Source organism: Pseudorca crassidens, chromosome 2, assembly GCF_039906515.1.
Source record: "Pseudorca crassidens isolate mPseCra1 chromosome 2, mPseCra1.hap1, whole genome shotgun sequence".
Taxonomy (NCBI): Eukaryota; Metazoa; Chordata; class Mammalia; order Artiodactyla; family Delphinidae; genus Pseudorca; species Pseudorca crassidens.
Genome location: NC_090297.1, coordinates 128,015,799 through 128,030,179, shown reverse-complemented (window position 1 = coordinate 128,030,179; position 14,381 = coordinate 128,015,799). Strand labels below are relative to the sequence as shown.

At 34.0% G+C, this 14,381-nt stretch overlaps 1 protein-coding gene and 1 long non-coding RNA gene across 6 annotated transcripts in view; one reads left to right on the top strand and one right to left on the bottom strand.

Moving 5' to 3' along the window:
- Positions 1–14,381, bottom strand: part of SUCO (SUN domain containing ossification factor) — a 76,225-nt gene that overhangs the window by 26,169 nt on the left and 35,675 nt on the right. For 3 of the 5 annotated variants that reach the window (XM_067728656.1, XM_067728658.1, XM_067728659.1), the window contains exons 10-15: positions 9,938–10,045; positions 8,075–8,180; positions 5,520–5,540; positions 5,262–5,317; positions 4,431–4,522; positions 3,328–3,393 (exon numbers count right to left, since the gene is read on the bottom strand). In XM_067728656.1, coding sequence (XP_067584757.1) covers positions 3,328–3,393; positions 4,431–4,522; positions 5,262–5,317; positions 5,520–5,540; positions 8,075–8,180; positions 9,938–10,045 — 449 coding nt within the window. The remainder of the gene's footprint in view (positions 1–3,327; positions 3,394–4,430; positions 4,523–5,261; positions 5,318–5,519; positions 5,541–8,074; positions 8,181–9,937; positions 10,046–14,381) is intronic. The other 2 variants (XM_067728660.1, XM_067728661.1) reach the window with 1 other exon arrangement.
- Positions 1–14,381, top strand: part of LOC137219703 (uncharacterized) — an 87,263-nt gene that overhangs the window by 61,415 nt on the left and 11,467 nt on the right. The gene's annotated exons all lie outside the window — the stretch shown is intronic.

Here is a 14,381-nt window from a genome sequence, read left to right as displayed (position 1 = left end):
TTGTCAGGACGATAATCTGGCCACTAAAAAGCCTTCAGAAAGGCTAAAGGGTAAAAGTATAATTTGGAATATAGTGCCAAACGAGATATCCATCCTTAATTTCTCATGGATTAGCCAACTCCTTTCTCTTTGAGTTGGGCAACTATTTATCCCATCCCATTCCTTTAGGGATGAAATTCCCCTAGGGACCAAATATCAATATGTTATACTCAGTCTCCAGCACACCAATAGCTCTTTTGAGAGAGGAAACAAACTGCCTACACTACAACACAAGACAAACCAATGAAAAAACTACTTCCTCCCATGTGTACTGAGCATGCCTACCTTCATTCTCTTTTCTTTCTAGGACCTTAAAATATAAAAAATACTCTGACTTAAAACAAAAACTATACTTTGTCTTAAACATATACAGAAACATAAACAGAAACCTGGACTTTAGCAAATCTGATGATTCTAATAAAATGCAGACCACATATAGGAGTAAAGGCAGACTTGCAAGAATGTCAAGGTAGAGAGTGGTCAGGAAGAGCCACATGACCAAGCACAAGTAGAGCAAAGTGATACAAAGAATTTCTGGTGATATAAAATATTTAAATGTTCTGGTTCAAGAATGTAAACAAAAGATTCAGGCAGGGGCTTCCCTGGTGGCGCAGTGGTTGAGAGTCCGCCTGCTGATGCAGGGGACACAGGTTCGTGCCCCTGTCCAGGAAGATCCCACATGCCGCGGAGCGGCTGGGCCCGTGAGCCATGGTCGCTGAGCCTGCGCGTTCAGAGCCTGTGCTCCGCAACAGGAGAGGCCACAACAGTGAGGCCCGCGTACCGCAAAAAAAAAAAAAAAAAAAGATTCAGGCAGAAGAGTTGCCAGAACTGGCATATGTAAAAGCCAAGAATGCTGCTCTAAAATAGTAGTTTCTCCCTTTCTGGCAGTTCAGTAAATTATGTAATATCAACAATGTCTAAATATGCAGCATGCATGCTCTTTGACAACCAAGTCCAATCAGAAGCAACATACTCTGGTGAGGTATATTTCCTATGACTACTAATTGCTCAACAACAAAAAGAAAAAAAGAGTTTCTCTTTAGATTAAAGCCACAGGATTCTGTTTTGGAGACATTACATAAATACTGAAAATAAATGAGGTGCAAAATTGGCCAATTTCAAGCTAATTTAGAAAGTGGTGATGATTATAGTCAAATTCAGGCATTCCAGTGCCAGAGACTAGCTCTTTGGCCTGATTCCACATTGTTATTTACGCCTTAAAGTTATACTACATTGGAGGCAGTAACTAGGTCAGGCTCAAAACCAGTCCTAGACTGTTCAGAGAAAACTAGAGGGATACAGGTATAGAAGGCAGCAGTGTTAGGTCATGCCTATAAACTTTATGACAGCAGTCTTATCACTCAGTTACTACTGCCTCTCTTGTTCTGAAACTTCAAGAAATAGAGATCTTTTTAAACCCCATTTTTCATGCTTAGGCTCAGCTGACATCCTCCCACCCATCTTGTCTCACTACACAAAATCTTTCAACATCTAGAACACTGGAAGGTAAATGGACTGTCCTAGAAAGCCACAAAAAAGAAAAATGATGTGTTACCAAGAAACACACCTTCGAGGAAAAAGATCCAAAGAGTAGGATCTAAAAAAATTCTATGTCTCATTAATTAAAATAATATATTAGTCAGAGAAGTGATTACAAATAGGGAAATGTCTTCCACTGAAAACGTGTTAATGGTGTCTTGGAGTTAATCCCATAGGAAGATAGAAAAAGAAAGCAAGAATATCAACAGTTTTCCCTTATCTAAAACTTCTAAGTCATTACTTCTGGAAGGTGCCTCTTCCTTCCCAGTAACCATTGGATACTAGAGAGCTTTTAGTCTGGGGCTATTTTCTGACCCCATAAAATAAAAATTCCTCCTCACAGCTAAGTCAGCATTACTGAGCTATGATATGATGACTATTATATAACATAGAGTTTTTTATTACAAATTTAAGGACATGAACAATAATATTAATATCCAGATAAATAAAATAGCATCATTTTTTCACTCCTAAAAAACTATACACCATAGCAGTGAATGAGGCACCTGTTTTAATGCTATCATCAGCTAGATATAGCTAAGGAACCTACTTAAAAGTAGTCTATAATATCTAAAATGTCAGTTGACTAGCAATAGAGTAAAACAAAATATATTGAGCTAATCTGTAACAAGGCTAAATAGTACATAAAAACATTCCCTTTATGCAGGTATTTTTAACACTCTTCTTCCTATTCCCTAAAAAGTCCACTGAAATCTATAGTCTTCTATGGAGAGGAAGAGGACACGAAGGGAAGAAAGGGAAAAAAAGATGAAAAGAAATAGAAGTGACTCAACTCCATATACTGTAGCCACCCAAATATCTACCTAAAGTATATGTACTACTGGTTGAGTATCTTAAAAAGCTATAAGGACAATGTACACAGTGAGACTGGGATTCAAGCAATTCAACTCACTAAAAGAGAAATGCACAAATAGTTTTCTATTTTACTAAGACTTACTTTCATTAAATTCAATTATTAATCTCCAAATAAAAAGAAAATTCCTTCAAGTTCCATATTCTTTAGGAACAACCAAAGATAACAAACATAAAATATACCTACCTGCATTCTAACAGTAAAACTATAGTGTCAGTCGGTAATGGTCTTTCAAGGAGTCTACTTAGTTAGCCTACCACTAAGTTCGGATAATAGGTTGGCATGACAAGAAATTAAACAACTAGTATGTTAGTCATTGTTTTTTTTAGTTTACAAAGAGTATATTGTTATTGCTATTATTGTTACTGGTTGGGAATCATCATTATTATGAATAAGAAACAGGCTTTATGTTTTATAATTAAGTAGGAAACTAACCATACCCATACATTAACAAATCCTCATTTGGTAGGATTTCATTGATGAGTACCACCTCTAAAACTAATTCCTTTCCCATCCAGTATGATTACCCAGATGCTCTTACTCATATGGTCTAGGACTTCTTTAATAATTCTTTCCCCAAGTAAATTCACAGCCCATTCTTCACTGTAAGGAATTTGCCTAAAAATATAACTGCTTAATTTTAGAAGAACCAACTTGTGCTTGCATTTTTCCCTCTCTTGTTTTCATATATTCTTCCTATTTTATTTCCACGGAAATACTTTTCAAAAGTATTTTCTTTGATTTCAACTCAAAGTTTAACACTGGGAGAGTAGGAGCCCCCTAAACTATACCACAACAAAATGTTCACATATGCCAGGAAAAAAAAGTTGAGAAATACTTTAATTTTAGTGACTGACAAAACCCAAAATACTCACTTGTAGCAGATCCAAGAAGATTTTTTGAGGATTTATCCTCCCCAGTATTATAATCCAGTGGGTAATCTGTTCAAAGAGAAAATGAAGGTACTTATGCTAAGAACTATCTCCAATATGTTTAAAAGCTCAAATTATATCCCGTCAAAGTCAGCTGACATTTAAAACAATTTTATAATTTTTATTATACATCTAAAACACATTCACAAAAAGAAAATGAAATTCACAAGCCATTTATCAAACAGATATAAACCAAGGAAAATATTTCTACTGCTTACCAAAATTGTAATCACATTTGTAAGACTTTTATTCAACCTTTCAATGTAGTTTACCAACCCCTAGTAAATGTCTTCACTTCACTTATGGGAAAACTAGGGAAGGGAAAAATTAGGTTTTTCAGACTACAGTTTAAGACATCTTAAAACAAGAACTGGATAAAGTAGAAATGGAGGGTATCATAAAACCTTCTCCGACCTCTGCAGGTTCATGGAAGTTTCTCAAAAACTCAGGCCTCAATATGCTTGCTCTGAGGCTAAAGGCAAATCAAAGAAATTAATTTTCAATTCTACTATTTCAGTTGCCTTATGAGTAACAGGTTTTGGGGGCTGGCATTGGGATATAACCATAATTTATAGCACTGATGTTATGGAAGGGAGTTCCAGTCACAAATAACTGATTGATAAGCTTGGAAAACAGCTCAATTTACAAAGCAGAAAATTATTTTAGAAAATAGGTTTAAGAAAAAATTAGTTACTAGGGTTAAAAACAAGGAAAAAGGGCTTCCCTGGTGGCGCAGTGGTTGAGAGTCCGCCTGCCGATGCAGGGGACACGGGTTCGTGCCCCGGTCCGGGAAGATCCCACGTGCCGCGGGGCGGCTGGGCCCGTGAGCCATGGCCGCTGAGCCTGCGCGTCCGGAGCCTGTGCTCCGCAACGGGAGAGGCCACAACAGTGAGAGGCCCGCGTACCGGGGGAAAAAAAAAAACAAGGAAAAAACTAAAGACAACCATCACATTGATTTTTTTAAGTGACCTACATTTACCCATTACCATTAGATTTTAAAAAGCAAAAAATAATACATAAATAGTCACTGTTTTAAAGTCACTTACCATAGTCCTCATCAAATAGTTCTTGACGTTCTGACTGGTACTGGGAATCAGCAATCTCTTCATATTCTTCCACCATGCTAGTGCCAAATACCCTATTAACAACAATTTCATTAAAGTCTTTCAAAACTAAACAGTTGTTAAGACTCATCTCTTCATAATAAATGACAAAATATAATAACTTTGGTTATGTTTTGAGGGCCATTAACTTCTGGACTCAAAAATAATGACCACTGTTTCTCAATCCACTGTTCCCATTAAAATGTTAATCTATTTAAGGCATTTAAAAATACAATGACTGGGGCTTCCCTGGTGGCGCAGTGGTTGAGAGTCCGCCTGCCCTGCCGATGCAGGGGACACGGGTTCGTGCCCTGGTCCGGGGGGATCCCGCATGCCGCGGAGCAGCTGGACCCGTGAGCCATGGCTGCTGAGCCTGCGCGTCTGGAGCCTGTGCTCCGCAACGGGAGAGGCCACAACAGTGAGAAGCCCGAGTACCGCAAAAAAAAATAATAAAAAATAAAAAAAATACAATGACTAAGTTTTCTATCAGTCTAAAATGTTTCCATATATTTTCATCACATCAAGCAAGCTAAATCGAACACATAAAATGAAGGTTCTTTTTTCTTAAAGGAAATTTTTATATTTTTCTAAACGGTATTCAAGAGTAAGAAAGGTATAGTAGCTTATATTTCTTGTTTTTTTTTTAGTAGCTTATATTTCTATGGTGCTATCTTCACATAGTAGAACATTATTTCTTCACTTTAAATATAGTGGGATATTTATGTATCCCTTTTCTTTTTAAACCACTCAGTAAATTTTTTAATTCTGTATTACCTTATAAGGCTTAATGGACAAAAGTGCTCTGATCCAAAATGTGATACCAACTCCACCTAAAGAATAAAAGCACATGAAATGGGAAGCCAGTACAGTGCATGTGAGATTATCTAACAATATATTCATTTTTTCATTATAACATTTCTAAAAATAAAGTCCTCATTTCCCCAAAAATCAATACTTGTAAAGTTTTGCTTTTTGCCATAAATAATATGCCATGCCCTGTTATTCAATATTGCAAAAGAGAAGGTTGCTAACCTTTATGTACTTGATGAACATCTGAAGCAAGAGAAAGGAAAAGAAAAAGAAATCAGTTCCAAAGTCTGGATAACATACCATAAGCAACATTTAATATTTGTAAATTATTGTATAATTAAGGAATAGAAAGCAATGTACTGTGATGGATAACATTGTAGTACTCTTATTTCTTTGCAGAAACCAAAGCAATGATTTAAATTTTTACCAACACAACTAGAAAGTATAGTCTAACTATAATGAAATAAATTAACTTTAACCTAAAATTCATTGCTGCTGTTTTATTTATCCATTAGATATGAAAGCATTCTAAAAGTAATTATAAAGAGTATCTAGAAATAACCTGTCTTATATTACTTTAAATATTATAGATATGTTATCATGTATATACCCACATATGAATTTATATATTGATACATATGCAGCTACACATATCTATGAACATTCATATTGATAAAAAAATTAACTAGCATAATATGAAATATTTATTCTTGCACAGTACTGTATACAAATTGTTTTAGGGAAAGCATGAATTTTTGATATGCTATGCTATTTCAAGTATAACTTATAGAAGTAGAAGATATTTATCAATACATTTTTAAAATACAAATTATTAAAAAGTATTTTGTAAATCTGGATTTAGTTCTTTTGGGATGAAGAAAACCCAGGTAAACTTACATAACATTTATCAGTATAAAATAAGAATCAGAAGTAAATATTTTTTGCTTTCAGACTTAATTCTACCAAAAAGGGCTTTTAAGAAAACCAATCATCAAAATGCTCTATAGTCTCCCATCATAAAAAGGACAAAGTAGGGAGTTTTATATGGCATTTTTTGTATCACCAATAAAATGTTTTTCCATTATTAACAAAGTAGATGATATAAAGAATGATTCTTGGAACTATTTCATAACATGTCAGTTGTCTTAATTGTAAAATTAGGTACACTTGTTATCACCTGCCAAATTATTTTTAACATTTTTTTTTCCTCATCACAGTGTAGAAACTGTGCTATATAAAAAAGTCATTAAACAACTGTTTCAGTATTCACTTTAAAAGAAACTGAAAATGTACCTTTGACTTTTCTGAACACAGCTGAATCATTAACTGAGAATATCAACTGTACTTTAAAAACAGCATTTTTATAAAATCATTTTTATACGGAGACTAGGAATACTACAAGTTTACCCATTTACAGAAGCCAATTTAATACATGCTTAAAAAAGACATAGACAGTAAAATCCCAAAAGACAAGTAGGTAGCTATAAGTTTTCACACTTAAAGAAGAAAAGATTAGAAAGAAAATTAGAGCTGCTGTCATTCCAAAAGGTCTTATTAACACAGTTGTACTTTAAGGTATGGCTGTATTATTTTAAAGAAAAAAAGGAAGAAATAAGAGGAGTAAGAAATTCCCATATTTTGTCTAAATTCAATTCAAGAGTAATTAATTCTACTTTGGTAGATAATTCCACCTCTACATTGGGGCAGGAAGCAGCAGGAATTTATTTATTTATTATTTTTATTAAGAGTATATAGTTGACTTACAATGTTGCATTAGTTTCTGCTGTACAGCAAAGTGTTATCAGTTATACATACATCCATTCTTTTTTAGATTCTTTTCCCATATCGGTCATTACAGAGTATTATATAAGAGTTCCCTATGCTATACAGTAGGTCCTTATTAGTTATCTATTTTATACATAGTAATGTATACGTGTCAATTCCAGTCTCCCAAGTTTTCCCTCCCCGCACCCTCCACTTTCTCCCCAGTAACCAAAAGTTTGTGTTTTGTTTCTGTTTTGTAAATAAGTTCATTTGTAGCATTTCTGTTTTGTAAATAAGTTCATCTGTACCATTTTCTTTTTTAGATTCCACATATAAGTGATATCATATGATATTTATCTTTCTCTGTCTGACTTATTTCACTCAGTGTGACAATCTGGAGGTCCATCCATGTTGCTACGAATGGCATTATTTCAGTCTTTTTTATGGCTGAGTAGTATTTCTTTGTATATATGTACTACAACTTCTTTATCCATTCCTCTGTTGATGGACATTTAGGTTGCAGCAGGAATTTAAATGGTTAAACCTTTATTTGAAATTGTTACTTAGACATAATATTTCACTTGAGTATACAAAAGGCAAAAAGCTATAATGATAAATAACTAGATATGAAAATGGAAATGATATTAGATTCTAATAATCAGAACTGCTTTAAAGACTGCAGTGACTAACTGATTTGGGTTTTAAAATATAAAGAAATATAATACTATAAAAATGACATTTTATATCAAGACTCCAAAAATATTACGAGTTATAATTTGGAATTTCATGAGAGCCACAGATATCAAAAAACTAGCCTAGGTTTCCAGTTATACAAAAGGGACTTTATTAGTATTTGTCCCATAAAATAATATATCAAGTAAGAATTGTTTTATTAAAAGGAATATTGCAGTAAATTTCCTCTTAATTTTTCTTATTTCTAAACAGGTGAGGTACAAAGTATGAATAACAGGTATGTTTCATTATAGAACATAGTTCTGCAAATATAAACATACCTTCACATATTTTGCATACATCTGTTCATCTAAAGGGAAACTCTGGACATTCCTCTCATCTCTACCATGGAAAGTACCCAGCTTAATCCATTTATTTGTGGGGTATCTAGAAAATATAACATATAAATATTCCTTTTTAGAATATCATAAATCACATATTGAGAGGTTCCATCATATTTTCAAAAGAGATCCTATTGCATTATTTTTCCCCTCTCCAGGTAAACACACTCACTTAACATAGTTTAAATATGAGTTAAGCATCGAGTTGAATAAATACATTTTTCTCTTCCAGCTAAACTCTGACAGGTTCTTCCTTATGAGGAAAGATGGTCTTGAAAAATTACACCATTATCAAATAGAAGACAGAGGACGACAAAAGTAGGACCAGGACTGCTTCTTGGGGTTTGGGAGGGCTTCCAAGTAAACTGCAGGTTTTAAAACAGAAAGTAGCCAAGAGATTGTTTTGGAAGAAAGAGGTACTATTCTTCATGTACTGATAAGTGTGTGATGACATGAAGTATAAGTACTGGTGGAAAGGGAAAAAGAAAAAATCCTTTACTATATTTGAATTTCACAGCTCTTATATAGCTTTTCCCCCTTTAAAAGGAAATCTAATGTAATAGTACAAAACTATTATTTTTACTACAGCATTTAAAGAATCCCTCAAAGTAACGAGTGTTCTCTCATCACATTAAAAAAAACACTTAAGCTGTCAAAGCTGAATATTCATTTGACATATAAGAAAATTACAGCTTAGAGAAAAGGAAATCATTTGAGCAAGATTAGTAAAAGAAAAATGAAGGAGAGATTTTGAGAATTCATTTCAAAAACTGTATATTGGCAATGCTAAGTGTGGGGTGAGGGAAGAAACACCACGGAAAACCCTTAATGATCAATGATAAAAGAATGGTAGGGCTTCCCTGGTGGCGCAGTGGTTGAGAGTCCACCTGCCAATGCAGAGGACACCGGTTCGTGCCCCAGTCCGGGAAGATCCCACATGCAGCGCAGCGGCTGGGCCCGTGAGCCGCAGCCGCTGGGCCTGCGCGTATGGAGCCTGTGCTCCACAACAGTGAGAGGCCCGTGTATCGCAAAAGTAAAACCAAAACAAACAAACAAAAAAAACAGCTTCCTACATGGTATATTATGGGCACTCAAAAAGGATTTATGGAAGGAATAAACACCTCCACAGGGAGGAAAATATCAAGTATTCATTAAAAATGATGTGTTTAAAACACAAAAGGATATTCTCAAGATGTAAGCATTAAAAACTGACTTTTTTGGTAGAATAAATGTGTAGAAAAGACTGGAAGGAATGTATTAAAATGCTAATACAGTTATCTATGGTTGACAGGATTGGGGTTCTCTACCAAATTCCTTACAACATATGTTTCTCTTATAATCACACATATATACCAAAGATTTTAAAATATACTTTAACAAAAATATACCTCATGATATAAAATGCTCATGTATGTTTTTAATAACTCTTTAAAGAAATATCTGAAAGCAATAGGTCATAATATATTAAAAGTAAGGACTTTAAAGTCATACAGATCTACATTTGAATCTTGGTTGTCCAAGTCACAAGTCATGTGATCTAGGCAAGCTACTTAATCTCTCCTTGTCTGTTTCCTCATTTCATAAGGGAATAATATCAGAGGGCTGTTATAAGCACTATATAAGTTAATGAAAGTAAACTAACAAGTGCCTTTCCTACAATAGTATTACTACTGTTCTTACAAATTGATACAAATTGATTAAAATAAAAAATAAAATAATTAAAGTTTTAAAATGTGACCTGTTTTTAAATTTTTATTCTGAAAATCCAATATAAACTCTGTAGAAACCAGCTTTAGAATTTACCTGTCACTGATAGAAACCAGAAAGTCTTTAGGAGTAGAAGAAAATAATTCATAATTTGCAATATCAAACTGTTTTACTTGAATTGGTTCACAGAGTTCAATAACAAACCTTTAAAAAGAACACAAGACAATTATTTAGATAAACCAACCAAAATAACAGTTCATATTAAACATGACATTAACAGCTTACATAAACTAGACATGAAGTTACTCATGAAGTTACTCATGAAGTTACTCATTAAAAAAAATGTAAGGAAGAGGATTAGCAACCTTGGTTATAAAAAAGGAACACCCTTAAGTATTTCCCAGCCATATCATTAGTGGGAAAAAAAGATACTGATTTTGTCCTATAATATTGTTTTAGAAGATTCTTTTCTAATGACAAACCTCATTCTTGGAGAAGGAATGACTTGACTAAGAATAGCTAGTACGAGTAACCTGACCACTCTAGAGGGCAGTTTGGCCATATTGTCTCAAAAGGTACCATAGCCTTTGATTCAGCAATATACTTTTAGAAATTTAATCTACGGATACACGTCACCAAATGATCACCCTTGAATATACATCTTAATAAATATAACAAAGCACAGTTTATAAGAGCAGGGGGGGAAAGTCAACCTAAATGTTTAGCACAGAGCATTGATTAACAAATTATGGCCCCACCCAGACAATGAAATACCAAACAGCTATTAAAAATGGTACTAAAAACCATACATTCCATTTACATAAAAATCTAGAAAATATAAACTAATGTATAGTGATATAAAACAGATCTTTAATTGCTATGGGGTTAAGGCTGGGAGGGAAAAATTATAAAGGGGCATGAGGACTTTTGGGGGAGACAGACATGCTTGTTATCTTCATTGTGGTGATGGTTTCATAGATGTATAAATGTCAAAACTTATCAAATCATACACTTTAACATTTCACAATTTATTTTACATGCAGTTGTTTATGCCAATTATTCCTCAATAAAGCTGTTTTTAAAAATACAATAAACTAGTAAATAAAACAAAAAAGAAGCAGACTCACAGATAGAGAGAACTAGTGGTTACCAGTGGGGAGAGGGAAAGGAGGAGGGGAAATAGGGGTAGGGAAGGGAAAAAAAAGGGTTATTATGGGATTATATGAAATCATGTGTATGAAATTTTTGAAAAAAATGATACTTGAGATATATATATTTATGGACATGGAAAAGATGCCACAAAATATTGCTGTTTAGGAAAAAATTAAAAGTATGGTTCTACATGTGTAAAATAAAACTGCATAAAGCATGGCATTTAGGGAAAAGAAATACTCATGACATCTAGCACTCCAATACTTTAATAAACTAAGTATTATATCAAATGAGATTACATACACTGACAATTAAATGTTAAATAAATTAAAGGCATTGAAATTAACATATTGTGTTAATCCTGGAAAGCAACAGAACTGAGTTCCAGGAGATGGTAAAGACAGCCATGATTCAGAGAAAAGCTCATGAAAAAAAGGAAACTAACATTAGCTGAATGCTTACTCTGGGTCAGATACCATGGTAGATGATTTATATCCATCCTTTGATTTAATTCGTACAACCAAACTGCATAGGACACTATCTCCATTTTATAGAACCATTCAATAATCACTAATTGGTTACTTCACATTTTTCCCTTCTGCCTTTTTAGTAACAGAACCTGTCCCCCCCTCCAAAGATGTAGCCAAGCATACGGCCACCCATCAAAGACTTTTTCCCAGACTTGGCAATGTTTCTTAGTTATGAGTCATGGGATGTGAGCGGTGTGTCCAGTGCAACTTCCAGGTCAAGCCTTTAAAAAGAAGCTGCTACCTCTCCATTTGCTTTTTCCTACCTTGCAGGCTAGAATGAGGGTGTGGTAGGAAATCATCTCAGCAATGCAGGCAGAGACAACATCTCAGGGGTGGTAGAAAAACATGACAGAAGGTGTGTGGGTCCTTTCATTGTTCTCTGTTCCCTGCACCATCTACCAGCTTGAGGTTTTTATGTCAGAGAAAATTAAATACCTATCTTTTTTAAACCACAGTTATCTGGTCTCTGTTAAAGCAGCAGAATCAAGAGCCCTAACTAATAGTCATTTAGCCAATACATAGTAAAGCTAAAAGTCAAAACAAACATCTATCTGGCTCCAAAGCCTAAACATTGTCCATACCACCACAACATCCTGGGGAGAGGAAACTAAAGAAAATCAGACTCAAGACTTTGCTTTTTATTTACAATGGAGAAAATAAATCTAAAAGAGCATTAAGAAGAAAAAGCAAATTCTCCTCTACCTCCTTTTTTTGCATACAATGTGTTCTCAATTTCTAAGAAAATAGAAGCTATATTACTAACAGTTAAAATAAACTTTTGGACAAATGTATTTCCAGGTGTAAAGAGTCAATTCACTAGGCAAATTTAACAATTCTAAAACTTGTATGAAACTAACAGACTCATAAACATTAGTACATATGTAATTATTCCACATGAAAGTTGATTTTAAAATGCTTTATCTTACTGCCTCACCTTTTCTATTTTCTTAGAGGCAGACAACACTGTAAATTAATAGAACTACATAAAAAGCTGACGAATCTAATTTCAACATACTTCCCTTTATTATTTATAGGTCAGGAATTTTAAAAGATCAGTAAAGTAGCAGATCTAAACATAATAGTTTGATAAAATACCATGTGTCAAAATTTAGATGATATGAACATACTACCCAAGGCAATCTACAAATTCAATGCAATCCAATGGCATTTTTCACAAAACTAGAACACATAACTTTAAAACGTATATAGAAACACAAAATACCCCAAATAGCCAAAACAATCTTGAGAAAGAACAGAGCTGGTAGAATCACATTCCCTGACATCAGACTATACTGCAAAGCTACAAAGAAAAGATCTTTAAACAATAAGAGAATACCATAAACAGCTTTACTACAAAAACTTTCAAAATGGATTAAAGACAAATTCCTAGAAAAATGTAATTTACCAAAACTAACTCAAGAAGAAATAGAAAACCTATATAGTCTCATAATTCTTTTAAAAATAATTTTTAAAACTTTCCATCTATTCACACAAGTATAAAACAGTACATGCACAAGCTTATTTATAATAACTGCCTGTCATGGCAAAAGATTATAAACAACCCAAATACCATCAACAGAAGACTAGTTAAATCTTGGTACAATCATATAATGGATTTTCATGCAGCTATCAAAAAAAAAATGAGAAAGTTTTATATGAGTGAAACAGAAACATGACCAGATATTTTTAAGTTAAAACTTAATTCAAGGTGAGATAGTATAATATGCTACTGTGAAAAGTGAGAGATAAATTAAAATCTCTACTTTTTGCATAAAGAAACTAAAAAGATACCTAAAAATTTAACACTGAATAGGAAGACAGATGACAGACTGGAAGTATATTTCTCACTGTAACTCCCCTACCTCTTTTAAATACCTTTTTGGGTTTGAGCCATGTGACTGTACTAAATATTTATTTTTGAAATCACATACTTAATTTAATTTAAAATTAACATCTTCCCAGAGGCCTGGAAGGTTTTACAGTTGAGTTCCAAACACTGAATCTTGAGAAAAATGAACAAAGCTGGAGATATCATGCTCCCTGACTTCAGATTATACTACAAACCAACAGTAATCAAAACAGCATGGTACTGACACAAAAACAGACAACAGATCAATGGAACAGGATGGAGAGCCCAGAAATAAACCCATGTACTTATGGTCAATTAATCCATGACAATGAAGACAAGAATATACAATGGAGAAAAGACAGTCTCTTCAATAAGTGGTGCTGGAAAAACTGGACAGCTAAATGTAAAAAAAAAGAGATCAGAACATTTCCTCACACCATATACAAAAGTAAACTCAAAATGGATTAAAGACCTAAATGTAATAAGACCTGAAACCACAGACCTCCTAGAAAAGAACATAGGCAAAACACTCTGACATAAATCACAGCACTATTTTTTTGGATCTGTCTCCTAAGGCAAAAGAAATAAAAGCAAAAGTAAACTTAAAAGCTTTAGCACAGCAAAGGAAACCATCAACAAAACAAAAAGACAACCTATGGAATGGGAGAAAAAAGTTGCAAATGATGACTGATAAGGGGTTAATATCCAGAATTTATAAACAACTTATACAACTCAATATCAAAGAAAACAAAGAACCCAGTTTAACACATTATTTTATTTATTTATTTTTATTTTTTGGCTGTGTTGGGTCTTTGTTGCTGCAAGCGGGCTTTCTCTAGTTGTGGTGAGTGGGGGCTACTCCTTGTTGTGGTGTGCAGGCTTCTCATTGTGGTGGCTTCTCTTGTTGCAGAGCATGGGCTCTAGAGCTCAGGCTCAGTAGTTGTGGCGCACGGGCTCAGGTGCTCCGCGGCAGGTGGGATCTTCCCGGACCAGGGCTCGAACCCGTGTC